Source organism: Talpa occidentalis, unplaced genomic scaffold (assembly GCF_014898055.3).
Source record: "Talpa occidentalis isolate TD23 unplaced genomic scaffold, MPIMG_talOcc4v2.1 talOcc4.15, whole genome shotgun sequence".
In the NCBI taxonomy this organism is placed as follows: Eukaryota; Metazoa; Chordata; class Mammalia; order Eulipotyphla; family Talpidae; genus Talpa; species Talpa occidentalis.
The window spans coordinates 81,894,329-81,922,326 of NW_023601543.1; the positions used below are offsets into that span (position 1 = coordinate 81,894,329).

At 40.2% G+C, this 27,998-nt stretch overlaps 1 protein-coding gene and 1 long non-coding RNA gene across 5 annotated transcripts; one reads left to right on the top strand and one right to left on the bottom strand.

The window, feature by feature from the left end:
- The first annotated feature begins 739 nt into the window (after positions 1–739).
- Positions 740–27,734, top strand: AP1S2 (adaptor related protein complex 1 subunit sigma 2). 4 transcript variants are annotated; one of them, XM_037512670.2, is made up of 6 exons: positions 819–852; positions 2,955–3,133; positions 9,105–9,213; positions 9,814–9,951; positions 20,519–20,608; positions 22,060–22,096. In XM_037512670.2, the coding sequence occupies exons 2-5, from the start codon at positions 2,955–2,957 to the stop codon at positions 20,573–20,575; spliced, it is 483 nt and encodes a 160-aa protein (XP_037368567.1). In that variant the 5' UTR covers positions 819–852; the 3' UTR covers positions 20,576–20,608; positions 22,060–22,096. The 4 variants fall into 4 exon arrangements, with proteins under 4 accessions (XP_037368569.1, XP_037368567.1, XP_037368568.1 ...); XM_037512672.2 differs by lacking the exon at positions 20,519–20,608 and having other exon boundaries at positions 740–852; positions 22,060–26,149; XM_037512671.2 differs by lacking the exons at positions 20,519–20,608; positions 22,060–22,096 and adding an exon at positions 26,156–27,734.
- LOC119246312 (uncharacterized) lies at positions 5,695–16,690 on the bottom strand. The gene is made up of 4 exons (XR_005125487.2): positions 16,432–16,690; positions 12,016–12,102; positions 6,903–7,026; positions 5,695–6,089 (listed from the first exon to the last, which is right to left on the bottom strand). It is a non-coding gene; the product is annotated as an uncharacterized LOC119246312 (long non-coding RNA).
- Positions 27,735–27,998: the final 264 nt, after the last annotated feature.

Consider the following 27,998-nt stretch of genomic DNA (forward strand, 5'->3'; position numbering starts at 1 on the left):
TGTGAGGGCTTTTCGGCAGAGCGGACAGTCCACGAGCAGGTCCGCCGCACTGAGGATGGGCGACGCCAACCCGGGGAAGAGACACCGGCACGGGCCGGGGCAAAAAGAGTGTAGGCTGCCGCAGTGCGAAGGCAAGGAGGGGCAGGATTCCGGGCAGCTGAGGGGGTGGGGGGTGGGGGCGGGCCGAGCAATTGCCCAGGGGACCCTGAAGGCGAGCCCCTAGCTCCACGGAAGCGCTGGCTGGTTTGCTCCAGCGGGGCCACCAGTGCTCGCGCCCCTCACCGTCGCCGCCGGCCGTCACAACTCCCCGGCCCGTCCCCGGGGGCACGCAGAGCTCCCGGAGCCCGAACTGGCTCTGGGCGGTCCACGCCTTCCGGGCACGCCCCGCGGAAGCCTGCCCTCGCGCCCCCGAGGAGCCGGACAACCGCCCCGCGCGCCTCCGGGAGCCTGGCGCCGGACTGCGCCAGCGCGCCGGGCCGGGCCGCAGCCGCTTCCGGGTCACGTGGCCCGACTTCCGGTTCGCACCCCGCCCCCCCGCGGAGCGGCGGCCAATCGGCTTCCTGGGACTGCGCGGTCACCGGCGCGGCCTCCGGGTCCGTTGACGACGGCCGAGCGGCTTCCCGCGCGTCGCCCCGCCCGCCCTGCGCCCGCCGCAGCCCCGGCTCCGCCCTCGCCGGCCCCCGGGGCGGGGTCTGTCGCTTCGCCCTCCCCTCGCCGCCTCAGCTTCGGCTCAGCCAGCCGGCTCCCTCCCCGCGGCAACACGGCTGCTCTGCCCGAGCTCGGCGACAGGGGCTTCCCCGCCGCCGCCGCCGCCCCGGCCAAGCCCCGCCGCGCCCGCGGCCCGCGGCCGCCGTAAGTCCCGGGGGGGCCGCCGAGGCGCCGGGGACGCGGAGCCGGGAGCGGGTGGGACGCGCCCCCCGACGACCCCACCCCGCGCGCGGCCGGCCGGCCCCTGGGGCGCCGCGCCCCGCAACTCACTTCTCTCCGCGTCCGCGCCCCTCTCGCCACTCCGCGCGGCGCCCCGGGCGGCGGGGACCCCGCGGCACCTGTGGGGCGGGGATCGCCCTAAGTTTGGCGGGGCGGAGGGGGGCGAGGACCCGGGGCGCCCCCGGCGCGGCGGCAGCGCCCATTGTCTGCCGGCTCCCGGCCTGTCACCCCGGCCGGGTTCGAGCGGCGGGCGAGTGCGGCCCCGCGGGGCGGCGGGGCGGCGGGGACGGCGGGACCGAGGAACCGAGGAACGCTGGCCCCCAGCCCGCGCCGCGGCCGAGCCATTGTTTTTAATACCCATCTCGAGGAATCGAGGTGCCCGGGGATTTGCGGCAAAAGCGGAGCTTCGGTGTCTGACGAGAGGGCAGGGGGAATTGTCCGCCTCGCGAGCCGGTGTCGTCCCGCGTTTGCACAGAATTCGTTTTCAAGAGAGTCGATTCTTGCTTTCTTGGTTCGTCCTGTAAAGTGTGTGTGTTGGGGGGCGGGGGGCCCCCAGGACCCCGCTCCCGACCGCCTGGAGCGCAAACGCCTCTCGAGAGCCAGCCCTCACCCTCCCTGGTGTGTGAGATCCCGGAATGCGGGCTGTTCTTTGCCGACTTGGGGTCGCGGCTCCGCGTTCAACGGCGTCGGGTGCTGCCTTCGCGAGCTCTCCCCTCCGAACGCCGCTCCCTCGCCAGCACTGGTCTGCGAGGCTCTTGGACATCACCGAACAGTGTTCGTTTATCTTGTGCCAGTGAAGCGTTTTCAGTGAGGCGTAATAGGGCAATTAATTTTAACTTGAATGAAGTTACATGGCCGCATCCTAAATTTCCAACTCTTGTTGATGTCGTTTTCGATAATTGCAAGAAGCGACAATAATTCCTTAGCGAAATTTAGGGCCCGTTCTATTCTAAATTGGCTGTGTAAATTCCTCCACCCCTATTCAAATCCAAGATGGTGTGGTGAATATTAAGAATCAGTCAGGAATCTTGCTTGCAATAAGACTACTAAACAAACTTAAGATAGTTCACAGGAAAAAATTGCCTGAATTCTACCTTTAAATTATCCTTCTCAAAGCCATGCTTATCTGTTCGCAGTTGAGAAGACCAGTTGAATTGCATGCAAGCAGCTTTCCCTAAAAATTAAACACGTAGACTGGCCAACAGAGTTGCACGTTCCAAATAAATATATACTAAATAGTTTAAATATAAAATACACTAGAATTCAGCATCCACCCCATCTAGTTGCTGTGTTTTTATTGTTTTAAATGAAGTATTTTGCATAATGTCTCTGTGTGTAACTTATTTTGCCTTTTAAAAACTGTATATTCTCTTTTAAAATACCACATTTAACTCACCTTATTGTGTGTATGTTTATGTTGAAATTTTAAAAAGTGAGAAGAGATACTTAAAATTCCGACTTTTATTAAGAAAACTGCATTTTTGCTATTGGTATAGTATTTTTACCTCTTATGCTTTAAGTATGTAAGCAGAAACTGAAGAAAGCATCCCACATGGTACCAGTCTGTTATCAGGTAATTCAGCCTGGAACTAGAATAGTCTGGAGTTGAAAAATAGTAATCTGTGTCTTAACAACTCTTCGTGAACCACTGATGTCAACAATTCTCTTTTCGTCCATACACATTCGTGTAACACAAGTGGACTATATAGTTAAATTGCAAGAATTATCTTTTTTCTCCAAAATTTTCACTCCAAATTATTACTTGCTTTTCTTCCCTAGACCCCTACACTCTCTTCTCCAAACTTTAGTGAAATTAGGTTGGGTAAGGAGATTTGTATCTAGTGGGAAGACCTTTCTACCAGAATTTCCTGCTATTTTAACTGGCATATGGATATTGATGACTACTAATCCCTGTTCTGCACCTGCCCTCCAAAGTTTCTCTATGAACTGTGTCACCTCAGCTTAACTTTGTTGAATCAAAGTATGGCTTGTAATCTTGATCCTGTTGGTTCCATTTGTCTTAACAGATGCAGTTTATGTTGCTTTTTAGTCGTCAAGGAAAGCTTCGACTCCAGAAATGGTATGTCCCGCTGTCAGACAAAGAGAAGAAAAAGATCACAAGAGAACTCGTTCAAACCGTTTTGGCCCGGAAACCTAAAATGTGCAGCTTTCTTGAGTGGCGAGATTTGAAGATTGTTTACAAAAGGTATAATTTTTATTTATCAGAAAGATAAAATAGTAAAATCAAATCTTAGGTCATTTGTAATGTAAAAATTGCAGATTTTTGAGAGATGCATTTATAAATAATGATTAATAAAGATTTAGATGAATCAGGTTTAAACTAACGCTTTGCATTTTTAAAATAACTGCTATTTTGATCGATTACCCAGATTAAAGTGATAGAAGTCAAGGAAATATTTTAAAAATTAATTATACAATCAAAGACAATTATGCTTAATCATCTTTTAAGGAATATTTGATAAATTCATTTGTTTGCAGGGGAATGTAGGATCAGTATTTCAAATTGTGTAATTCTCTGAATTTAGACCAGCATTTCTCCAGCAAATCTGTAATGACTGATATTTGACATGCCTTTCATCTTACTATTAGAATCTTAGTCACTTATAAACACCTTGGATACATGGACCATTTCAGTCAGATGGATGTTTAAAACTGTATAGACAGGATTTGTTCCTTAGTACTGTGTTTATTAATTTGAAGTATACTTGTTGCTGTAGTAGAGGTGTGATTAGATCTGAGAATTTTGCCAAGAACAGATTTTTTTAATTTTGATGTTGCAAAATGGTTCAGGTTGGCTTTGAACACTAAACTCTTTTTTTAATGCTATCCATCTTTATTAATATCTAAAACTTTTAATATCTAAAAATAAATTTCTCAAGATTGTTCTAATCAGGTTAAACGAAAAATAGTTACATTTTCCTTGCCCATTTATGTTCCTTTACTAATCCGCTACTGAATTTAAGAGCATTTCTGCATATAAAAAGTCCTTTTCTGGTGGATATGCAGGGAACTAACTATGTGGGCTGCAAGATGGGTTAAAGAGAAATCCTTTATTCTGCTCCAACTATGGATGGAGCTTTTTGTGAAGGAGATAGAAGAGGAGTAATGGATATTACTTCAATACTATAGACTCCTTTCTACATTAAAACGATTTGGTCATCTTTGGGTGATTCTTGTATCCAGTGTTTGGTTTAGTACTTGTTGAGAAAAATCATACCATTTTAGGAGCTAGAAGGTATCTTAGAATAATCTAGTCAGGTGATTTAAAAAAACAAACAAACAAACTTGTTGCCCAAGGATCGAACCTTAAATGAAATGAGTGGAATAGGAGAAACTTTTGGGAAATCAGAAATGGAATCCTGTATCCCTGCTGGCTTGGCCCCTATGCCCTGCATTGGAGATGGCGCCTGAATTTGTAAACCACTGTTGATCAAACTTCAATTTTATGACAGATGGGAATTTGGGAGAAGTGACTTGTCTAAGGTCATCTGCAATAGCTAGAGACTGACACCCAGACTGGGGTTCAAACCCTTGATGTGAAGTCAGAGATTTCTTAAACTGATTGGGGGGAAAAAAAAAAAAGGAACAACAGATTTGCATTTCTTTAAAGTTGTCTTGGGAGAATGGGTGGGGGAAGAGGGCTGGGACTGACCCCTGAAGGATCTGTTAGGAGAGCCTGAGGTCCTGAACACTGCTGTGGCCTCAGCAAGTGGGAAGGCAGTCTTTACCTAAGTTCGTTTTAGAAGACTGGATGACTGCTGGCGGTGGGGAGAGCAGGGAAAGAATGGGGTGATTTCACATTTCTGTTCAGCTGACGGAGTAAACTGTAACCCAGTAGGAAGGTTGACTTTGAGATGCTTATGCCTCTTCCATTTGGGGATCCCTAGTTTTCTTGGGGTGGGCTTAGACATGGAAGTTGGGGGAAAGTAGGCATAAAGTGTTCCATTGTTAGATCACCAACATTGGAGCAGCAGGCAAGGGGGAATGGAGTAACTATAGTATAGACACAGGAATGTCGGGGAAGGGGTGTTTCGAGAATAAGATCACTGCTACCAAGTGTCACATAAAATTCAGTTAAATTGAAAAAAGAATCGATTACATTAAAATCTAATCTATTAAGACTATTATCAGATTTAATCTAGTAGATTAAAATCTGCAAACAGTGAGCACTTCTTAAAATGCCCTTTGTCTGAACATTTTTGGTGAGATAGTAAAGACAGAACTTGCAAAGAAATAGGATGAAGTGTGACAGGTGGAGACATTTAAACAGCAAGTGTAGACTATTTGGGGGAGCTTTGCTATGAAGGACCAAAGAGGAGGTAACCACCCGTAGACATAGGAAGTCAGGGGCTCAGTGAAAAAAAGGTGTGCGACTTAAGCTTATTTCTAGATAGGGAAAGGAGTCCCCCGTGTGGAGGAGGAAAATACCAGCAAGGGAATCAATCCTTCGAATCAAGATTCCTGCAGCTGAAGGAAAAGGCCTGTTAAACTGAAGGAAATAGCGCTGGTCAGTGTTCCTGCTCCCGCATTCAGGCATTCATCCAGCCCACTCGTGGTGGGCCGCCACTGTTCTTTTAAAGGCTGTAAGAGGGTAATCTGACTTGACTCTGATCCTCACATCAAGTTCCTGCAAATAAAAGGTGGACTTCAAAGAAAAAGCAAAAACCAACACTTTATTGAAATATAATTCAAACATACAGGTTAGAATTATTAAAGTTTTTCTACAGCCCACCCACCCCCCCCAATTTCAAATTGCAAACCTCATCTAGCATAGCACTCTAGGACATACTTTTTGCTGACGTAAACAGACTCGTTTTCCCTTGGCCAGCTGGAAGAGAAGACATTTTAGCTTCTGAGAAATTCGAAACTAACACTTTTGCTGTTCACGTCAGCAAGTGATCTTTATGTCTTCCTTCCCCAAGTTGTCTCATCCACATTCCTCATTGGAGCATTTTCCACAACAGTTCTCCTCTTGGGAAGGGCGAGTGGGACTGGGGACGGGCAGGATAGCTGGGAAAATAGACGGACAATCTGGAGACCTGACTTCTGTTCCTTTTGTGCCGCTAGCTGGTGTTATGACTTTGAAGAAGTCGTTTTGCTTTTGTTTCCTCATCTCCGAAATGAATGCTCTTTGCAGATCCCTTCAAGACAGAATAGTGTGTGTTGTTTTCATTCCTGTTTCATGCAGCATTTTAGGAAGAGCCACTGGATTACAGTCTTAAAATTAATTAAAAAATACATCTCCAAATTGGTAACTTGAGAATTTGTCAAAGACTACTATATTGATTTTCTTTACTAAGAATTTTTAATGACATACCAGTGGGTATGGAGAACAGTTTAGTTACAGTCACCCACGGTCAGCTGCTATTTAGCTGACTGCAAAGAAGTCATGTGTTTTGAATATAAGAATAGGCACTTTCAGATGTTCTCAGTAGCAGTAATTAGAGTAATCCTTAATCCACTCTGCTAAAAATAACCAAACATACCTTTCTTCTTACTAGTCTGTTATTAATTTTACTTCAGATTTAGACTACAAATATGCACTAAGAGAACAAAATGAGCTCATTATTGAATTTTTAAAAACCGTTTGGTTCTAAAAATAGGGAGTGCACTTCAGGTTCTCTTGGTGATCTTTTACTAAATCAGTATAACAATTTCTTTTTCTCTCTTCGGAGCTCTTAAAATATTGCTTTGACAATGTTTTAAGTTTTGCCAGGAGCAGGATACCTGATTCAATACAGTCCCTGGCTCTAGCCCTTAATATAACCCTTGGTCTCTGGAGTCCCATGGCTGGCCCTGGGCAGGTTCCCCAGTGAAGGCTGGGTCTCCGGGAAATGCAAGGAATGGCCACGTCTCCCCGAAAGGGTTGCTCTGAGGATCACAGGGGCAACAAGAGAAAGCCTCAGCTAGCATCGCGTGCCTCCTTCACGGTGAGGCCTGGGTGGATGTCTTACCTACTGTTCATTATGCTTGTGATTTTCTTTCCTAAGCTTTCTGGTCAGAGGTGCCTTCTAATCCTGATAAGTATATGTTCATCCGCAGCCAAGAGTTCATTAGCTGGGTGCTTCTTTGTCCCTGCTGAGTGAAAGCAAACACTAAGATACCGTTGCAGGTTTTGGTTTTGATTTTTAAATACTGGTTGGTGCTTAGACACTTGATACTTAAATTAATATTTCTGAATGCTTTGCACAATTTAGGACCTTTAGCTGTTATTTAAGTGCTGTACATTTGTGAGTAAAGAGGCAGTGTGAGAAGCAGTAACATTGAAGAAATCTTGAACATAAAGAGGAAAAGGAACTTTAGCCTAACCTGTTATTAAATTCTATGTAATGTTTTATTTAGCACTTGTCTTGTATCAGGTTTCTATCTACTACTTTTAATGTCTGTTCCTTTAGCCTTTAGTTTTTTTCCTTCAGGGAATCTTACGTGTCATTTGTATCACTCCCCCCATTCAAACTTCTCTACAGGGAGCATGGGTTAGGGATGGCGGAAAGTTGGCCTCTCCATTGCCTTTTAAACAGAACAGTGTTGTAATGAGAGATGACGCGACGACGGTGGCGGTGGCGTCTCTGTATCCTTCATGATGGTAAAGGAACGATTTGAACATGTCCTCTGTGAGACTGTAGGAGTCCCACCATGTTAAATGGTTTACTGAGCGTAGGAGTTGGGTGGAATGGATGTGGCAGGGGTGTGTGGGGGGGTGTCAGTGCAGTGGGTATGGGCGTGTGTGTGTCAGTGCAGTGGGTATGGGCGTGTGTGTGTCAGTGCGGTGGGTATGGGCGTGTGTGTCAGTGCAGTAGGTATGGGCGTGGGGGCAAGGTCAGATCAGAGTTTTCCAGTTTTCCTCCTTTCTTGTCCCAGAGCTGCCTCCCTGCAGACCCTGTATTCTTGGACCTTTTTTTTTTTTTTTTTTTACTTTTTAATTTCTTAAAAAAAATTTTAACCTACAATCAACGACGAGCCACTGGATTACAAAAAAATCCAGTAAGCTGAAAAAATGTTTCTGATAATGAAATTAAGTGTTACACAGATACTAGTTGTTCTCATACGGAAGAGCAGGCACTCATTGACTCCCAAAGCTGGAATCAGGTGTGTTTGTGTCTTTCACAAACAGTAGTAGTGAAAGCAGTAGTCGCCCGTGTGTTTCCTCAGTCACTTCAGTGCTCCCCAGTGGAAACCGCAGTCTCTACTGAGATTTGTTTAGAATGTCTTAGATTTTTATTTTTTTTTCCCAAAACCCTTAAATGTACTTAAACCATTTGGAAATACTCTTTTTTAATTCTCCTCCAACAACTTAGTCATCTTTTGTAACCGCGGGGCTGTGTGTTAGTAAGTTCTGGTTTCTTTGGGTTAAGGATAACCTAGTCCCCGCGTCCGGCGTCCTCACTGGAGCGCAGTGTGAGTTTTCCAGCATTAGACCTTGTTCAGAGGTAGCAACGTTCAGTTCAACAGGCAGACCTTGAAAATCTGAGGTCAAGTCTCAGTTTCCTCTGTTCTTTCACTAACTTCTATAATAACTTGGCGCTATTGCTCTTTTCTTGCCCCCCACTCTCCAATCCTAAAAACCTCCTTTTTGAAAACAAGTACTTTAGAACCCAAGACAGTAGTTACCCTGGGGGATGGGAGGCTGTAACCTGGAGAGGTTAGGAGAGGGCCTTTGGGGACTCAGGAATATCTTTTTTTTTTTTTTTGGTGCTGCTCCCTGGGTGAGCTCACTTTGAAAACTCATGGACTTGTACATTTATGGCTTGTATTCTCTGTGAGTATATTATACTTCAGTGAGACTCTAAAACACTGACATCACATTAACAGTATATTCAATAAGTATGTCAACTGGAGAATTTATTTTCCCTGTTGTTTGGATTAATCATGCAGTGTATTTTGTTAGTAAACTTCACAACTTAGGTCAGCCGTGTTTTAGATTATTCATACTCCTTTAGATGGTGTGATGGGTTTTTATTTTTGCTTGTGTATGCTTTTGAAAATTTCCCTTCTATGCATTTATTACTTTTGTACTCTAGAAGAAACACAGTCTGTACTGTTGTAAAAGGAAAAATACTGTGCAAGCATAGTGTCTTTCACAATAGGATATGAAAATGTATTCAGAAAACATGATTATAGAGTAAAATGTTTTCACATCCATTTTTTTGTTACAGATATGCTAGCCTGTATTTTTGCTGTGCTATTGAGGACCAGGACAATGAGCTAATTACCTTGGAAATAATTCATCGTTACGTGGAATTACTTGACAAGTACTTTGGCAGTGTGAGTAGTAGTATTTTTATGAAATGGAATGCCATAGTATTTTTTTAATCTTTTCTATAACAGGTTTATTATTTGATTGTCTTGGGAATTCTATTTGAAAATAACTTTGGGAAAGGAATAACTGTTTCTTGTCAGTGTGCCTAGTCAGTTAATAGCCAGGATTGCTTGACCTACTCATTTAATTATGGTGGTAAGAGTGGGGTTTAAAGTAGTGTAATAGAAAGGAGAGTGACTGCGAACATTAATAGTCTGGAAGTGCTTAGTATAGGTTTAGATTGGGTTAACAGTTATAATTACATTGCTCAGAACATATGGATTTAAGAAGATAAGTTTTTATGAGTAGAAAATTAAGTTGACCATGTTGGGAACTTGCAGAGTCAGATATTACTTAGCATTGTGTTTTCAATGCCTACTTGTGTTTGAGATTTGAAAATTAAGCTGACTAAATCTAGGATGCTTAGTTAGCAAGGTTGCCATTTTTAGAACAAATTAAGATTGATTTGCTCTAGTCAGATTTTATTTACTACCTGATAGTGGCCTATTTTGCTTCCTCGATTTTAACTACTACATCTAGATGTCTTGTTTATTTCTGCTTTTCAGGTGTGTGAGCTTGATATCATCTTTAATTTTGAGAAGGCTTATTTTATTTTGGATGAGTTTCTTTTGGGAGGAGAAGTTCAGGAAACATCCAAGAAAAATGTGCTTAAAGCCATTGAGCAGGCCGATCTCCTGCAGGAGGTAAGCTAGTTGGTGTTCTCTTGACTAGACACTAGCATGGTTCACTCTTGATGGGGCGGTCTCAGTCATCTTGCCTTATTCTTACCCGTGTCACCGATTACTCTGTAGCATGCTTGGCATGTAGTGTCCACGTGCAGTGGGCTGATTGGAATAAGTGTCAGTCATGTCAACTCAGTGATCTCTGGATGGATGGTTCACTTGGAGATGGTCTGTCACTAAGACCTCATATTGACAGCCCAATTTTGGACCCCCAAAACACTTAAGAGTCTAAACTCAGAGAGGGCAGACTACTTTAAGAAGGGAAAAGATTCATCCAAAGTCAGGGTGATTTGAGAACTATCCATCTGTTGTTCTGAATTACTTAATCCCTGTGCTTATTAGTGAGGAGAATCAGGAGTTGACTGTGAGATTGTGGCATTTTTATTCCAAATTCATTCATATTTTCACCTCATGTCCAGTAAGTGTAAATGTAGCCAAGCAAATGATAGTGATATAATTTTAGAACCTTCTAGTTTTATGTTAGTCAAACTAACTGCAAAGTATTTGTACTTCTCTTTGCTCTTCTTAAATAACAAACCTTGTTCTGTCAAATGACAACATTCTTGTCTTTGTCACCAGGTCCAATGTCACCAGAACCATTAACAACCCCCCTCCCTTTCTAATCTCCATAGTTGTTCTGGGTTAACTGTATACTTGATGCTTCTGTACTTTCGATTTCTGAAGTTTAAAATTTCATAGGTAAGGCTACCTTTTTCTAAAAACTTAATGACACCTTAATTCAGGTACCAAATGGAGTTATGTTTTAGCAGTATAACTGGTTTTTATCAAACAGGACATTTATAACATGAGGGAGAAGGGCCCATAAATACAGTGTATTTTCATTAAGGCAGTTGTCTTTTTTTTAAATTATTAAAGGAGGCTTTAAATTCAGTTTTGTTAGCATTTTTGTTATAATGGAAATGTGAACTAAGAAGAGTAAATACCCTTTTCTCTGGTATAACTTTAACGGCTGGCCTCTGTAGGGAGAGGAGGGAGCAGTCCCTCTCAGCAGTCCCTCGGCATCAGTAACTGACTGCCTGGGTTAGTTGTGGGGATTGCTGGACGTTGGGGTGGCTTCATCTGGAATACGCATATATTAAATGCATATATTAAATATATTTCATGATCTGGAGCTACCAAACAGTGGGTCAGGAGCCTGCAAAAGCAAAGTCTTTTTGACAGCCCTGATGCCACCCGCGGTTCGGTGGTGAGCTGAGCGTAGCCCCTTTTCCACGTGTGCATTTGCTACACTTTATTATTAAACATGAAACATGTCACTGGGGAGTTTTGTTTTTTTTTTTAACATCACATAGGCTGGCCACAACTTCATGGTCTACTGTTGTAAAATTGGTTTTAAAGCTACCACCTCCTTTTGCTGTTGACTAATCAAACTTTTCTGAAAATTACATAAAGCCTAGGATCAGGAATTGGGGTTTTTTCCTTTGTCCCTTCCCCTGATCACTGTATTCTGCTCTGTCACAAACTAATAGTTTCTCCAAGTTCTTCATTATTTCCTGGTTAGTTACATTTGTTTTTAAACATTTCTAAAGTTATGGAAGTTCGACTTTTAATAGTTTTTTCTGGGGAGTTCTGTTTAGGGCACTGATAGCTCCTTGTGCCTGGAATGTTTTTTCAGCTCTACTTGGAAATTGCTGTATGGCAGTTTTGCTGCATTTATCTTACAGCATGTATTGAATATTTTAGTATACTCATGGATTAAAAAGTTATTTCAGGTCCATATTTATTTGTGAGTATGTATCTCCCTTGTTGGAGTATCTTAGTAGGAAGCAAGGTCTGCCTTTTTGAAGTAATACTTTTCTTTAATTGGGGAAGTATAAATGGGGAGAGAAGCATAAGATGTCTGTGATCCCATGTAAAATTCTCCTTACCCCACCTCACCCTAGTTTAAAAAAAGTTGACTATGGTTAATTACCATTCTTATCTTTAGAAGAGCACTTTGGCCCTGCTTGTTGTTTGTGACTGACGACTAACATTGTTTTGTACATAAATCAAAATGATTAGTACCTTAAGACGTCTTTTATTCAGTGGTCTGGGCGGACCATTTTTTTTCATTCAGATCTTGAGGCAGAAGGTGGTTGGCCCATTCTGAATCTAGAATGAATTATAACACATTGCAGGTTAAGGCCTTTATGAAACCAAGCTAAATAAAGTCTGTATTTTCTAAAATATATTCATTTATTTGTTAGCACATGATTTATGTTCACATAAATATTTTAATATTATGTTTATAAAAGATGGAGTAAGAGGAGAAAAAGCATTCCACAAACTGCTAGTATTTGTCTGGACACCACAGTAGCAAAAATGAACTATGATGATAGCTAATGCTTATTGACTGATTAAATGTGAGGCATCCTGTGCTAATCCTCAAAGTCCTGAGAAAGGGTCCAGGAGAGCCTTTTATTACCAGATGAAGTAGAGATTCAGTGAGGGTCCAGCGACTGGTCTTGAAGCTTGTCTCACAAAATTAGTAATTGGCAAAACCAGGATTCCAAACTCAGATCTGCCAAACTCCAGAGCTGTGTGAAACCTTAACTGCTGTGCTCTGTTCCTCCCTGTTCATGTATTGTCTTATGTATTTAAACATTCTGTTTTATATACCAACTTCTATCTTCTCAGTAACCAGTAAATTCATAGTTCTCCTGTATTGGACAGAGTAGATTTCCTAAGACAGATGCCATCTTTTACTCTGCAGACTGGGAATTTTCATTGTCCAAATTACCAGTGACTGGAATTTTAAAATTGGATATATCAATAATACTTTCAAATCGTTTGTTGGATTTGTCATAAACACTTGGATCTGTAGTAGCGTTTGTCTTATAATTTGGGGTATATTATGGACTTAATCTAAGTCATGAAATGATTTTGCTTCCAAGATTGTAAATATAACTGGACATACCTCTCTAAACACAGCCTTACATTTTTAGAAATTCCAACTATTTGATTATTTACCTTTTAGGTTTTCATGGGTTGTGTTTTTCTACGTGGTGTAAAGTCTTTTCTTGAATTATTTCTAAGCATCAAAGATGACTAAATTTATAATGAAAAAAATGTTGACTTAAAGATATGCAAACCACAAAATGACTTTGATTTCACTTCTTTTAAATTGTAAAATGTATATGTCTATCCTTGAGTGTTTTTCTTCAGAAAAACTTTTTAAATTTTCCATTTTATCCATTGTGTGTAAACATCAGGTAGTTCGCACAGAGACATCTTTCATTTTATAGGCAAATGGCAGTCAGTGGATGAAGTAGGTTTTCTATTAGCATATTACAGACAGTACTGAGAACATAACATAAACCTGTATTAGAAAAAAATGCTAAAATATCAGACATTACGGTTAAATATTTTTTACTTAGCTTAATTACTTGGTTTTGACGTTTGTAGACACCTATGTTTATTCCTTTTGGTATTTGGTTGTGTAAATCCATAATTAGATTTGGGGGCAAAGCCCAGAAAAATTTGTCCATTACCTAATTTTTAATATTTGACTGTTGGCATTTAAAACAGGTTTTCTTAACCTGCCACTGGTACTTGATTCTGAAATTATTAAAGTGCAATATGCTGAGATTACTAAATTGACATTTTTTCCAATACTTCGAACATTCCCCTCCATCAATTAAATACTTTAAGCTAGATTCTTGGGGAAGGGGGCTCAGTTGGATTTTATAAATGTACATATATAATGACAAAGGAAATACAGGGTGCATTTGCTTTGTACAATCAGGCACTTACAGTTTTTCTCTGCTCCTTAATTTTTATAGAGCCAGAATGAAGAATGGGGAGGTTTGTCTGAGGATATCTTATGATAAAGCTCAGTCTAAGGCTTTAGTCCCTTTGAACCCCAACTTATTTATTGGTAACTACTAAATTTACCGTTTTTGTGGCATGGATAAAGTGGGATGTTATGTAAAGACTGTTGCACGTGAGATGATTTCAAGTCCTTGCTTGATTTGTGAAGATCAAATAGTTCAATACTGGGCGTTGGGCTTTAACCTTCAGCAGCAGATGCATGATGGCGTGGATCAGTGCTTGGAGATGTGTCAGCCTTTCTTTTTATACTAACAGCATCATTTTGAAATTTGTGGGGGATTTCCTTTTGAGCTTTGTTTGCTGTTGGTATTGTTTCTCACTAAAGTCATCTGAGAAATGAAAAGTAAGTGAGGTACCAAAAGCAAGCATTATACTCACGAATTTGCTTCTACTTTGAGATGATCTACTTTATTACTAGATTTACTGGATTTACAGTTGTTAATCTCCCCCATCTGGAAAGGGGTGCTCTACGGAGAATTAGCTCTGCTAAAATTGATTTGTTTTAGTGCTGGGGCTGCATGATAATATCTTAGCACTTTGCAACATCTACGTGGGAGTAATAATTAGTAAATCTATTGGACTGCATAAAAATGGAAAGGTAAGAATCTTAGGAGAAAAGGAGATTTAGAAAAATGAATCTTTAACTTAAAATTATTTTAAATAAGCATACCTTTGAAATACTTAATAACATGCTTTTTAGTAAGTTTTAACAAGCTATTGCTGTTAAGAATATTTGGGCTTACTAGTCAAACTCAAGAGTATCTTACACGTTGTTTTAAAACAATATTTATCAGCAGAAGTCATTTTGATATAAATCCTCTTAGGATTTGCTTTAATAAGACAAACTCCTGTAATACTTTGTATTTTTGTACACTGTAATTTGTAATTACCACTGTTGATGTTAAAACCTTTATAGCCTAAATCTTTTTCTTTTAAATTGGTTAAAAGATAAGGCTGTAATCTTATATGCCAGCATATTTTCATTTTTTTTAAGGAAAACTTGATTGGGGTCTGCTGGGCCAAATTCTGGATAAGTGAGGTTTGTTTATATTAATGTTTGAAATGGAAACTACAGACGGCAAATATAGAACAAATCTACCTTTTACTTCGTATTTATTAATCAGTTTGACCAATGTCCTTGGTCACTGGTTTTCAGGTTATAACAGTCATTTTGCTAAATGTTTGTTTTTGAGCTCTTTTTATTTGACAGCTTTTCAGAATTTTGAGGGTTTCTTCCCATGCTCTTTGATTTCAACACGTTTTGAGCCAGCTCTTGCTACACTGGACTATTTAATAATGAAAAGTTGGGATAAATTAGAATATTCAGTAACTGTAAATTGATATTCAACAATATTTGACTAGAATTCATAGTAATAAATACTTTTTAATATCACAATAGTTACATCTATAAACCAAAAGTTATTTTTTATTAATTTTTGTTTTGTATTCTCACATTTTCTATCCTATTCTTTTTTTCACCTCTGATCCTGAACTACCGAATTGGTTGCATGGGTGCTAGGATCAGGGCCTGCAAAGAGCAAGTTCCTAGCTGTTGCTGGTGTTTTTTTTTTTTTCCTCCTTTAAAAATTGCTTTCTGAAAATTTTCAGGGTTTGAGTTCTCTTTTCCCCTATTGACACTTTTATTTTGTTTCCTCTGTTGCCTCTTTTTATTAAATAAAAATTCCCATTACAGAAAAATTAGCAAACCCAGGTAAGCACACTAGAACATTACTCTTAGCCACTAATCAACTGCAAATTAGATTAACTCTGGTTCTCAGCTGGGGTGCTAGTAGAGCAGTCGTGCCTCCTTGGGCAACATTGTGCAATGCTTGGACATGTTTTTGATTGACACACTGGTAATGGGTGTGCTACTGGCACCTAAAGATGGGGGACTCTGATAAATAGCCTGGAGTGCTCAAGACAGCCCTCCCAGAGCAAGGAGCTATTTGGCCTCAAGTGTCAGTCGTGCCCAGGTTGAGCATCCCTGGTTTAATTTTGCACCTGGAGACTGCCGCCTCTTTTCAGTGGAATAGGTACTCCAGAGTGAACGTGACTGGCTGAAAGTGAGCTGAAGGTGGAAAGAAAAAAAATCCTAATTGTAAAGGAAGGACAGCTGTGCTTAAGAACATGTAAATGACTGTAAGAATCACTTCTTTCACCAGTTACCTTACAGGACTTGGGAGACAGTCTCTGCTTGACTTTAACTCACAGCAAAAAACTTGTGGGCTGTCACTGTGTAATTTAATTTCCTTAACAGCAACCAAAATCCATTAATGTCTATTAAAGTAATTGAATTTTTACCTGGAAACAGAATTGCGTATACACCCTGCAGGCAGTCAAAACACTTTTGAATTTTCTGCTGACTTTCCCATCCCCCTTAGAGATTTGGTAATTTCTTAAAGGACTAGCTTGAATGACCAGAATTTGCCATATTTAGATTTTTTTGTTATTCTCTTGTACCCTCTTAAAGAATTTACTTAGTAAAGATATTTAGCATTTGAATATTTGAAATTCAGTGACTCCGAGAAATCTTTCATGTTTGGAAAACCCTGATTAAATTTAGGGCATTTCAAGTGCTCCATGTAGATCAGGCAAATACAGTTTAGTTACCTTAGAATAGGCGTCGCGGCAGGAAGGGTGGAGCAGGTTTTCTATGATCCTCTGCAGATGGGTGAAGGGGAGAGTCCTGGGGTGCTCGGTGCCCTTTTCAGGCTTTTACTGAACATGGCAGGCAGGGGGCGGGGGCAGAAGGCTGGCAGCCTCCTAGCCCCCAGTGAATCTTCACTCTTTCTGGGCTCTCCAGCGTTCTCTGGCTTGTTCCCCCTCTGGTGGTTCCGTTTCCTCCGGCGTCTGGCCTTATATGCCCAGTCTCTTGGCTCAGGTGCGTCCACCTATGCATGCCCACACCCTACTCCAGGTGTCCGCCATCAGGCATGCATTTCATCTAATGGCAGGAGGGCGGAAAAGCCTACAATAGGCTATAAAACTATTTCCTTACAGACTAAACATATTTGCTAAGTAAACATATTCTTAGTATTTCATCACTAACAGGTTTTAGAGGCGGGTTTGCAAGATGTAGTTATCCCCATCATTTTAAAGACACATATAAGAAAAACAGATCAACAGCAGAACAGAAAAAGACAGCAGTTGATATGAATAATTTACAGATGGAAGAAATAAAACAAATTAAGGGAATGGAAATTAAAATATCAATCAGATCTTTTTGTTTGTTCTTGGCAAAGATGAGAAACGCTGTTGTTTGCTGCTCATGAGCTCTTAAACTTGTATTCCATTTTGGAGGATTAGTTTGGTGGCATCTGTTAATAGTTAATATACACACCGTTTGACCCATCAGTTATACTTCAAGGAATTTTATCCAACAGAGATACAAATACACCAAGACACAGTAATGTAAAATATTGAGCCATTGAACTTCCCCAAATGTCTATCAATGGGAAATAAATTAAGAGAATTTCAGTACAACCATACACGAAACCATTATCTGGCTGTAAAGGAAGTGAGATAGATTTCTATGTAATGATATATGAAATGAGAAAAGATCTAGGAGCAGGACATCGACATAACCAGTATTAGCTTTGGAAAAGTCAGCTCTCCTCCCCTTTTCTAGAAGTGTGAAAGAAGCCTGCAATTAGTATGTGTAGCGGCAGGACGACATGATCCCAGCAGACGGGGTAAGGAGGAGAGAGTCCTGGAGCCCTCGGTGGCTTTTCAGGCTCTTATTGGGATTTACCAGGTACACAGCAGGCTGGGGGGCTGGGGGGGGGCCGGGAGGCTGGCAGGCCTCCCAGCCCCCAACAAGTCTTCACTCTGTCTGGGCTCTCTGGCCTTCTCTGGTGGTCTCTGCTTCTCTGCTCTCTTGTGGTTGTGGTTGTGGTTCTGCTTCTGCTTCTCCTGCTTCTCTTCTCGTGGCTCGTCTCTCTCTGGTAGTACTGCTCGTGGTTCTGCTTCTGCTGGCGTCCCCATGACGCTGCCCTTATAAGCGCGGTATGAGCCCAGGTGAATCCCATCTACATAGGCCCACACCCCACTCCAGGGGCCCGCCATCAGGCATGCACTCAGGACCGCAGGGTTCCGTCATCCAGCCTAATGGCGGGAGGGCAGAAAAGCCTGACATTTTACCTACCCTGCAGTATGATAGATTTTTTTTAATGAAAAACACGGTGTGAAAGAAAAAGTATACATTGTGTTGCTCCAGAAGGTAAAACTAGAGTAAAAATAAGGTTGTAGCATGTAAAGTGAAGCAGTCGTGTGCTCTTGGCCATTTTAGACACTAACCAGCTGGAGCGACCATATTACTCTTGCCGTTCCCTGCTAAGTTAGCGGGAGACACAAGCACTGTACTCTCCTGGTGCCTCCGCTTGCTCATGAAATAGGACTGACACCAAGAGTCCCGTCATTTGAAAGGTGCCCTGTTAAGTGCTTTCAGTTTTTCTCTTTTCATTCATTATTAAATGTAGATCTGAATGAATTTGGATACTGTCCAGCTCTTCAGTCTTTAACAGATAGAATAGGGTTCCACAGTGGCTACAGAGTTCAGTGAGGGACAGTAAAAAGAACTGTTGTATTCTAGAACACAAAAGAGAAAGGGCACTACTCTGTAGTACGAGGAACAAGTGAAGTCCATTTATAAGAAAAGCTGGAGTGGAGCAATAACTTCAAATTATACTTACATTTATTTTTCATTGAATGTAGATTATTTTCTCTTACCGCATTGGGTATTAGAAAGAGAAAATCAGGAGATGAGATTTTTAATTTTGGATCCAATATTTTAAATTTACTTAAGTACCTCTTGTCTCCACAAGACTTAAGCCTTCAGATCATTGCTAGCTTAACCGTTTTCGTTACATTTTCCCAGCTCATTTCACTTGAGTCATCAGCCTGGTGTGATGAATATCTGGGGGTTTTTAAGGTAGTTGTGTTTGTCTTTTCTTCGGAAGGAGGTGGTTTTGAAGACAGGTGCAACTTCATTTCTCGCTGCTGTATTTGTCATTCTTCGCTTCCCACTACATCAAGTCCTTTGTGTAGGGGATTAAGAAAAATATCACTCTTCTCGGGAGGAAAGTTGAATGTACGTGCTAATGCAGAGATTATGAAACACAGGATAGAATAAAGGGGGAGGTATACTGGGAGGGAGAATGGGAATGGAGTCAAAAGCATTGGGCTTGGGCAGTCCTTTGTTATGAGAAGATGATCGAGATAAAGCAGTAGGTTTTTTTTTCCTTATGAGTTAAAAAAATAAGGGAAATTGAGAAAGTTTTGTTTTTTTAAGATTTACTTATTTATGCATACAAGAGCTGGGGTACAGGCCAGAGGTGCAGGGGGTGAGAGGATTCACCAGAGACAGAGCAGGGAACAGAACCGGCAGACTCACTGAAATACACTGCTGAGGGGAGCAGCGGGCGAGACAGGAGAGGTCTGCTGCGCCATGTGGGTTGCTCCCTCGCCAGCTGGGGATCGAACTGGTGCTGGAGTGGCAGATATCTTCATAGGTTGCGTCTTAACCCTTGTGCCACAGGGAGGCCCAAAGTTATTTTCTTGACCTTGAGAAACTACTGGGGCCTGAGGAGAATGGGAAGAAGTAGGAAACTTGATAAAAATGATCAGGGTTTCACATAGACTTAATGACGAGCCAATGGATGATGAGCAGAAGGATTGTCTGGGGTTGGAGGCCCAGTTCAGATTGAAAGTAGTAATGTGTGATCTACTTACCAAAAAAAAAGAAGTCTAAAGAATCTATACTAAAGGCATCTTGTGACTTGTATTTGTGTAATATGACAGGATTAAAATTTTGTTCTCACTATTTTCGTTCTGGTCTTGTCTTCCACATAATTGAAATCACTGGCATTTTAGCATATGAAGAAACTTGGTGTACTGGGTAGTAACGATAGTAGCTCTGGTTCTGCCCAGGGCCCTGTATGTGTTACTACAGACTTTACTCTCCCCCAGTCTTAATTAAGGTAATTTTCCATGACTCATAAGATGTATTGGTGACAAGAGGATATATTTAATACAGTAGAATATTTTCTTTGTATATGAGAAAAATAAGTTGCTTATGGTCATCTATATCATTTAGATAAAAATCAACCTTAAATCTTAAGAGGTCATTAAGGCATTTATTTATAGCAGAACTTTTTCATACCTTAGCAATAGAAACTGGGAAATTACTTTAAATGTGCTGCAGCAATTTTAAATGGTACAAAAATATAGATCTGTGCATTTTAGGGTTTCTTTTCTCCTTAAAGGATGTTTCTCCAGTGAAGAGGGTTTTCTCCCCATGAATAGTATTCTTTACACTAACTGGATGCTTATTTCTTGTTTTAAGTTCAGCAATAAGGATCATTGGTATAAAGAATAGTTTTGCTTATCATCAGCCCTTTCCTTTCCTGGAGGTGTAGTACAAGGTCAGAAATGCCTGGGCAGGCTCATGTGAATGGTTTGTATCAAGTTGTTTGTTGTCTTTCATAAGAAGTCTCCTCTGGGGAAGAATCACCCCTTTTGGGTAACTGCCTTGCTCTTTTCTTTTAATGGGGATAAGCTTTCAATGGTTGGTTATACAGTGTGATATAAGACTGAGAAAACTAAAAGGTTAAAAAGTAGAATGTAAGGCTCAAAGAACTGGTATTACTTAGGTGGAAGGTTTTTTGATAGACTTAAACTTTTCTTGTTCTCTCTCCAGAAAACAGAAACTATCTGTCACAGCAAGAGTTTCATTGGGTGTAAGAAAGCATACTAGAATACGTGCTGGAGTACTCACATGCATCACAATGTAGTAGGATTTATATGTTTGGTTTATAAGTCTAAGTTTGTCAAGTTTGTTTTTTATATTTTAGCATTACCTGTAAAGTCTTATTACATTAAATCCCAAGGGATGGTCCCAATTATCTCATTTAGCTGATATTTTCATAGGGAATTTTGCTCTGATAATGATCCATCATTGGGGATTGTAATTTATTTATTTTTTTTTACACAAGAGAATATTAAAATAGATTCATTGACAAAAATGCTTAATTAAATACTGTGAAACACTAATGCCATTGATACAGAAATAGAATTCCCATATGAAAATAAGAGCTACCATCAGAAAGTGAAGCATTTGGGCATTTATTATTAATAATATTTTAACTTGCTTCCTTTCACTATAATCTATTTGAGTGGGGGGAAAAGGGCAATTATTTCTTTAAATTGTTTAGGAATTATCTGAGGATTAAAATTGAACAGGCTTTTTTTTTTCTTGGTACTTTTGTACTTAATGGTTACATAAGTATAAGGGAACTGTTACATATTTTATTAGAAGTTTACATGACTTTGTAGCCTGACATTTCAAAGTGCCAAGGTGAATAAATATTAAAATGAGGGTATTTTAAAAGCATTCAACTAAACAGTTTAAATTTTTTTTTAAATTTTTTTGAGTCCCAAGCCTTCTGGCAGGGGCGTAAGCCCTTAGAGAGTGTGAAGGGCCCTGGCCCTCTTCTCAAGAAAGTCTGTCCATTATTTCACTCATACTTTCAGGAGGTTCTTGGAGTCCCTAGAAATCCGTCTCTGGACACCCACGGTCAGCTTAAAACCTCAGGTTACCTTCTTGATGTGAGAAACACTTTTGTAGAGCCATTAAACAACTATTTTTTGGAGAGTTCTTTAAAATCTATCTTGAACTTTTCTTAAAAAGTAATAAATAACCCTTAGTCTCAAAGGCATAATCTTTGGGATTTTTTTAGGCTAAGTAAACTCTTGAAACTTTTACCTAATGGGTGACTGCTTTTCCATCTTTTCTTGGGGAAGATTTTCCTTCAGGATCTCTGAAAAAGAGTATATGTCACCTTAGAAGGTGATGGGTTTTATTCAGGGATTAATCCCTTTACTTTGTCTAACAAAAACCTGACGAATTTAAACACTGGTGAGAGGGAACTTGAGCTTTCAGTTAAGTCAGTAACCATCAGATGACTTCACTGAAAACCTTCTCAGTGCGTGATTAGTAAGCACATTGCTTTAGGATTCTGTAGCTGTGGGTCCTCATTTAGTGGTCATTATATACAGTAAAATCATAAAAGATGAAGCTGAACTCCTGGGCACTGTCTAGAAGTTAAATATTCATTCATGAACCAAAGAATAAAAACAGACAACTTGAGTTTCAGTTTTCTTTACTGTCAACTAAAGATTCTAGAAGTCTGATTGTGAGTCCACATGCTGTGTGTAAGAATATATGCATTTCTCTCGCAGCCACGTCATGAATATTTTAATGTGCCTGTGTACTAAGTGACTGCTCATCGTGTATGCCGCATTTCACAGAGGAACTAGAAAGCTGATATGCTTATGAAAGAAAATATCCTCAGCTTGGTGACTCATATTATCTCGTATAATAATAGAACATTTTAGAACCAATACCTTTACAACTGTATTTTTGTCCTTGCTCGCACGTCTTTCTTGGGTTTTATTTTCATTCTATATGTGTTCTTGATGTAGCTTATTCCTGCTCACAACTGATTGAATTTCTTCTTGAAAAAATATGACCCTTGAATGTTTAGAGTAATTTTATCTTAAGCCACATACATGTCACCATTTTTGAACCACCTGTGATTAATCCTCCAAGAGGAAAAACCTAGTAATCTTTCAAATGTTTACCAAAGAAGATAAAGTGAAACACTAGATTGAAATACACAGTGCCATGATACACAGTGTGCTTTGGTCTGAAAATGTTGAAAGAAATGAAACTATATTTATGTGATTATATTACACCGTCTATATGAACGAATGAGCTAATGTGTTCTAATGTATCACATAAAAGTATATTTGGAAATAATACAAGAAAGTAAAAATCTGTATTAGTATATAATATTGAAAGTAAAGCACAGGTTTTAAGAAATGTGTAATGCCACATTCATGGAATCACCTTTGTGCTAGCTAGAACAATCAGTCCCTTCAGGAATCATCAGAAAACTGTCCAAAGTCTCTGATGCAGTGTCATCAGTTCCGTGGAAAGTAAACCCCCTTCAAAGCATTAATTTTGGGTTTACTTATATAGTTAAAATTTAAATACCTATTTTTAGTAGTTCTTGTTTTATAATATATTAAGCCTTCATTTAAATACTTATTAAATTGTTAACTGTAGTTTTATATTTCTAAATATTAAAACCACTACTGTTGATCATTATTGTGTATACTCTTAATAAAACATGCAACATATTTTATTATAAAAGGAAAAGTACCAAATAACTAATATTTATATCTAAAGAGTTTGAAGCCTAAGTTTAGTAAGTTATCAAACAATAAATTCAAAAGATGCTCACATTGGTTTGCCACTGAAAGACCTATTGACGACGCACACTGGACAGGTATGCAGGTCCGTTATTTCCATTCTTACCATGCTCAGGGACTGCGTTCATTTAAAGCACCAGGATGGCCTACCAAATACAAAATTTAGAATCACACGTAGAAAGCGCTGGGAAACACTGGCCTTTCATTTCCATTTTTTCCCACTGCCCTGCAATGTTACTCATCTGGTTTTGACGCTGCATAAATATGCATTGTCTCATGCCTGTTTGCTTTGGATGCTGTGTGCTGTAACAAGATGTTGCTTCTTTTGTTATCTGTATACAGCTGCTTGCTTTAAATATTCTGAAAGAGCTATCCTTGCATGTCTAAAATAAAAGTATTGCATGTACTTTGTCTCATGTGAATGACTTTTTTTCTTCTCCATCCCTGTTGATAATATATTTTATATTTTAGTTTTTCCAGGTAATCTTTAAAACTCATGGTACAAAAACATAACAATTCATGAGCTTGACCATTTTTAAGTGCCTGACTCAGTAGTGTTAAGTACATTCGCATTGTTGTGCAACCATCTCCAGAAGTTTTCCATCTTACAAAACTCAAACTCTGTACCCATGAAACAACTGTCCGTTCCCCTCCCCCAGCCCTTGATAACTAACAACCATTCTACTTTCACTGTCCACGAATTTGACTTACCTTAGACAGTAGTTTTTCTGGGTAATTTTGAGCTGCACTTTTAAGGGGAACATGTGAAGATTACATTTTCTAGTATAAACACTTGATAAAATCTAATGTACTATTTATACATATCTCAAAGGAATAAAATGTGTAAATGGCTCTTTGAAACTAGGCCTTTAGAAAGGATATTTTAAATAATGCATATTCGATAAGCAACATGATTCTCTTGAAGAAATGCTATATGAGATTGCAAACAGTGGACACATGGGGGAAATCCGACCAGCTCCAGGGAAGAGAATGGGGGGGCATTTTGCATGGGTAAGCTAAGGATGTTCCCTGGATAGAATTCACTGCCGGTGTCCTTTAATAAATACATTAAAGGTGGTATAACTTTCTGAAAACATTAAATAGAAATGATTAATTTTTTTTCCTTTAATGTGTTTGTGATCCAGATGACATTATTTCAGTGTATTCAATGTTTAAGACTAAACATAAATAAGGTTGACTTATATCATTTGGGGGACTATTGCATCATTTCCATTAGACTCTTTTAAAACATTCATCAATGAAAACTCCCAGAAATGCGGGTAGGAGGGCGTCAGAACCTCGTGTTTGCGTCACTCGGCCGCCACAGCCATCACCTCGGTGCTTGTTACTGCACTGACGTCATGGGCTTCCCTCATTTTTCCCTCAGTGTTTTAGGCCAAGCCCTAGCTATCCTACCATCTTATCTTTAATACTTGAATACATGCAGCCACAGGAGATAAGTACCACACCCCCAAAATTAACGATAATTCCTAATAGCTTATTCCTGGTTCCATTTTCCCGAGTTGTCCAAAAAATACATTTTTATCATCTCTTAGAAACGGATTATCAAGCAAGACTCACTTGGTATCCAGTAGTTGTCCCTTAAGTCTCTTAATCTGGAACAACTCTGGCTTTATGCCCTCCTGCCCTTTTTTTTTAACTGAGACACGTGTGCTATAGAATTTCCTCCATTCTGTATTTGGCTGATTGTAATCTTGTGGTGGTGATTAATGTTTTTTATCTTCCATATAGGTTTCGGTCTGTAGCCCCATTAGATGGAGGTTCATGGGGGGTGGGGGGGGACAAGAAACTTCATGAATTAGGCTGCCTGTAAGAAACAGCTTTTTTCACCGAAACTAATTTCCCATTCTTCATGAGTATACAGACAATACTAAAATGTCATCCCATGAACTCTGTCTATAGAGTCAGTGTCTAGTACTGCATCTAGTACTAACTGCTAAATACCTTCATCTAGATTGTGATTGTATAACAATATCAACTAACATTTTTGAGCACTTTTTATATAAGTCAGGCACTGAGGCTAATCTCAATCTCAACATAGGAAGGTAAGTACTATGATTCTTGTTTTCCAAATAAAGAAACAGACCATGGAGTTTAATTTACTTCAAGTTACTTCATGTAGTACCTTACATACAATTAATCTAATGTTGTCTGGATCGATGGTTTAATGTGTTCTTTCTTTTTCTTGTTTTGTGCTGTACCACAATTAGGATGCAAAAGTAAGTTGTTATTGGATACTAAAAATGAACAGTAATTCTTAATATTTTTAGTTCAGTTACTCTTAATTTTCTGAAAAATGCATTTTTTAATAATCATTTTGTTCGAACCAGATTCCAAACAAGTTTCCATTCCATCATCATTTCCCTCCATTCATAAGTAATATGCCTTTTAACTACAAAGTTGTTGGGTAACACCGGAAATTTGAGCTTTATTTTGTGATAAGCAAAGCAGCCACTCTAAAATTTTTAAACATTTTCCTTGATATGCCTGCTTTGTCTTCCTTCACATTTAAAAAGAATTGGCGTTTACACAGGACAAAAATGCTCTTTCATTCCAGAGCATTCTTACATTTCCTCCACCGTGGCTGTTGGTTGTCCCGGGGAAGTGGAGGAAAGCCCCGGGAGGAAGATATCTCTCTAAGTCCATGTGCCACACAAACCAAAAATAAAGCACGGAAAACAAAATTAAGTGAAGAATTGGGACAACATAGGGTTCCCTTGCTTTTTATTTGGGGGAGGTTTTGAATTTTAGCGGAGATAACTTTGCTGTAGACAATTCGGGTCTGCAGTAGCTTGGCAGCTTTTTGTGTTACAGCACAGGTGCCCAGCACGTGGGTCGGTAATCTGTGAGGTACTTAATGCATGCTGAAAACACCCTTCTGTGGTCTCTGATGTTTGGGGGCACAAAACCCTAAATAACCACCAGCTCCGTAGTGGAATGCACCCCTTGCTTCTCTGAAACTTGCACTTCCCTTGTGTCAATATCACATTCTCAAGCCTCGCGGGATCTGCTTACCAGAGTCTCACGTTTTCCTCCACAGGAAGCTGAAACCCCACGTAGTGTTCTTGAAGAAATTGGACTGACATAACTCCTCCCTTGTTGATGACTTCCTGTGGCATTTCACACTGTAGATGGTCACTGCCTTCATGTCCATGTTAGCTAATGGTGTAAGATGGCGTCTTGTCAGTATTACTGTTTTGCTAAGCTGCTTCATTCAGGCCTACACAAAAATTTTTTTTAAAGGGAATTTTGATTAGTTAAGTGATAACTTAAGGGACTTCAGTCTGAATTAGAATGATACAGAAAAAGATACCCTTTTTGGATACTTTTAAAGTTTACAGGTTTGCTTCTCTTAATCTGACCAATGTATCTATGAAAATGACACAACCTGGTAATACACACTTAACGAAATCACTGTCTTTGGCAAAGGAAACCGTTAAATTCTAATGTGAAACTTGGTTTTATAAAACCAAAGACTCGTTACTTCATTCTATGTGAGAATAAAGGGAGTTGACATGTCACATACATCAAATGAATAAAATTTAACTGTTAAAACTTACCAAAAAATCATACCAAAGACACTTATTGGAAACTACACACCTTAAAACAAAGGAAATACACAAATGACTAAATTGGAATGATGCTGTTCTACACTACAAATGATTTCTTAGCCATTCTGAACCTGGGATGACGAACAGAGAGCAACTATTTCATAGTAGAGAGCTCATTGTTTTTAAGACCAAGGCACACTTGACACCTGGGAAAGTTTTCTGTGGTCACAATCATTGACTCACTCACCTGGACTGTTTTGGGTGTCCCAAAATAAGGAGGAAATTGTGATTTTTTTTTTTTTTTCAGGAATCCTTCATAACAGCCTCTTATGGAAAATGTGTTACTCTTCACAAAGTGTTGAAGTCATTGTTTAAAGCACGGATACTCCTTCTGGGGTACCGGTTACAGACAGTCATATTTATTTTGCTCCCCTGTTGCTTCCCTCCACTTAGAAGTGCTACAAACTGGAGGGCAGCTTCCTTCCCTTCCGCGGCACTGCCTGGTTAGAAAGGTCTTAGAAAGATAGAGACAGACACCGCCTGTCAGAAAAGTGAGCTGAGCGAGGCAAAAGGGTATCAGCAGGCTTCTCTATTTTTTAAAGCTATACAGTTGTTCCGGTGTCACTTTTTTACACCTGCGTTGTAAACGTCTTCACAGTTTACACCTTCATTTGTGTTTGCTGGGCTCGATTAAGCTTTGTTGTGATTGTGACCAATATTCAGGCCACGTGCACTGTCTTACCACATCGCCAATGAGTGTAATAAATGTTCCACATACACCACTGTAGTGTGTTTTTAATCCATCTCTTCCCAAAAGTTTGTCAAACTGGAGAGCTGCCCAAGGAAGAATTTTTCATTTTTTTCAGTAAAATGTTGAAAACTCACCTCCATTTGTGGTGGTTGTTAAAAGCACACACAAGATAAATGGCAGAGGATTTAAGGGGAGTATCCATGTACTTCTTCAAGCTCATTAAAAAATAATGTGGATTCCATGCTACTGAGAGCTTATCTACACATTTATTTTCAATCAATAAATGCCGCTTTTAAAACCTCGACGCACTTGGCTTTTCTGCTTTGTCAATTTCAGCAGGTGATCAAAGGCGTATCAGATCAAGCGGAGGCCCCCACCATCCCCAAGAGCCATTGGTGCCACACGGGCAGGCCAGGCTGATTTGCAAACTACTGCCAGACAGGCAGCAAATCACAGCTTCCGTGTGGCGAAGGCTCGCACCCATTAACCACAGACAGGAAGTGTTGCCTGCCAACACTAGGACATTTGAGAAGGAAGAAACAACTACCACCGAGTTGCTGGTTGGCTAGAGAAAATACATA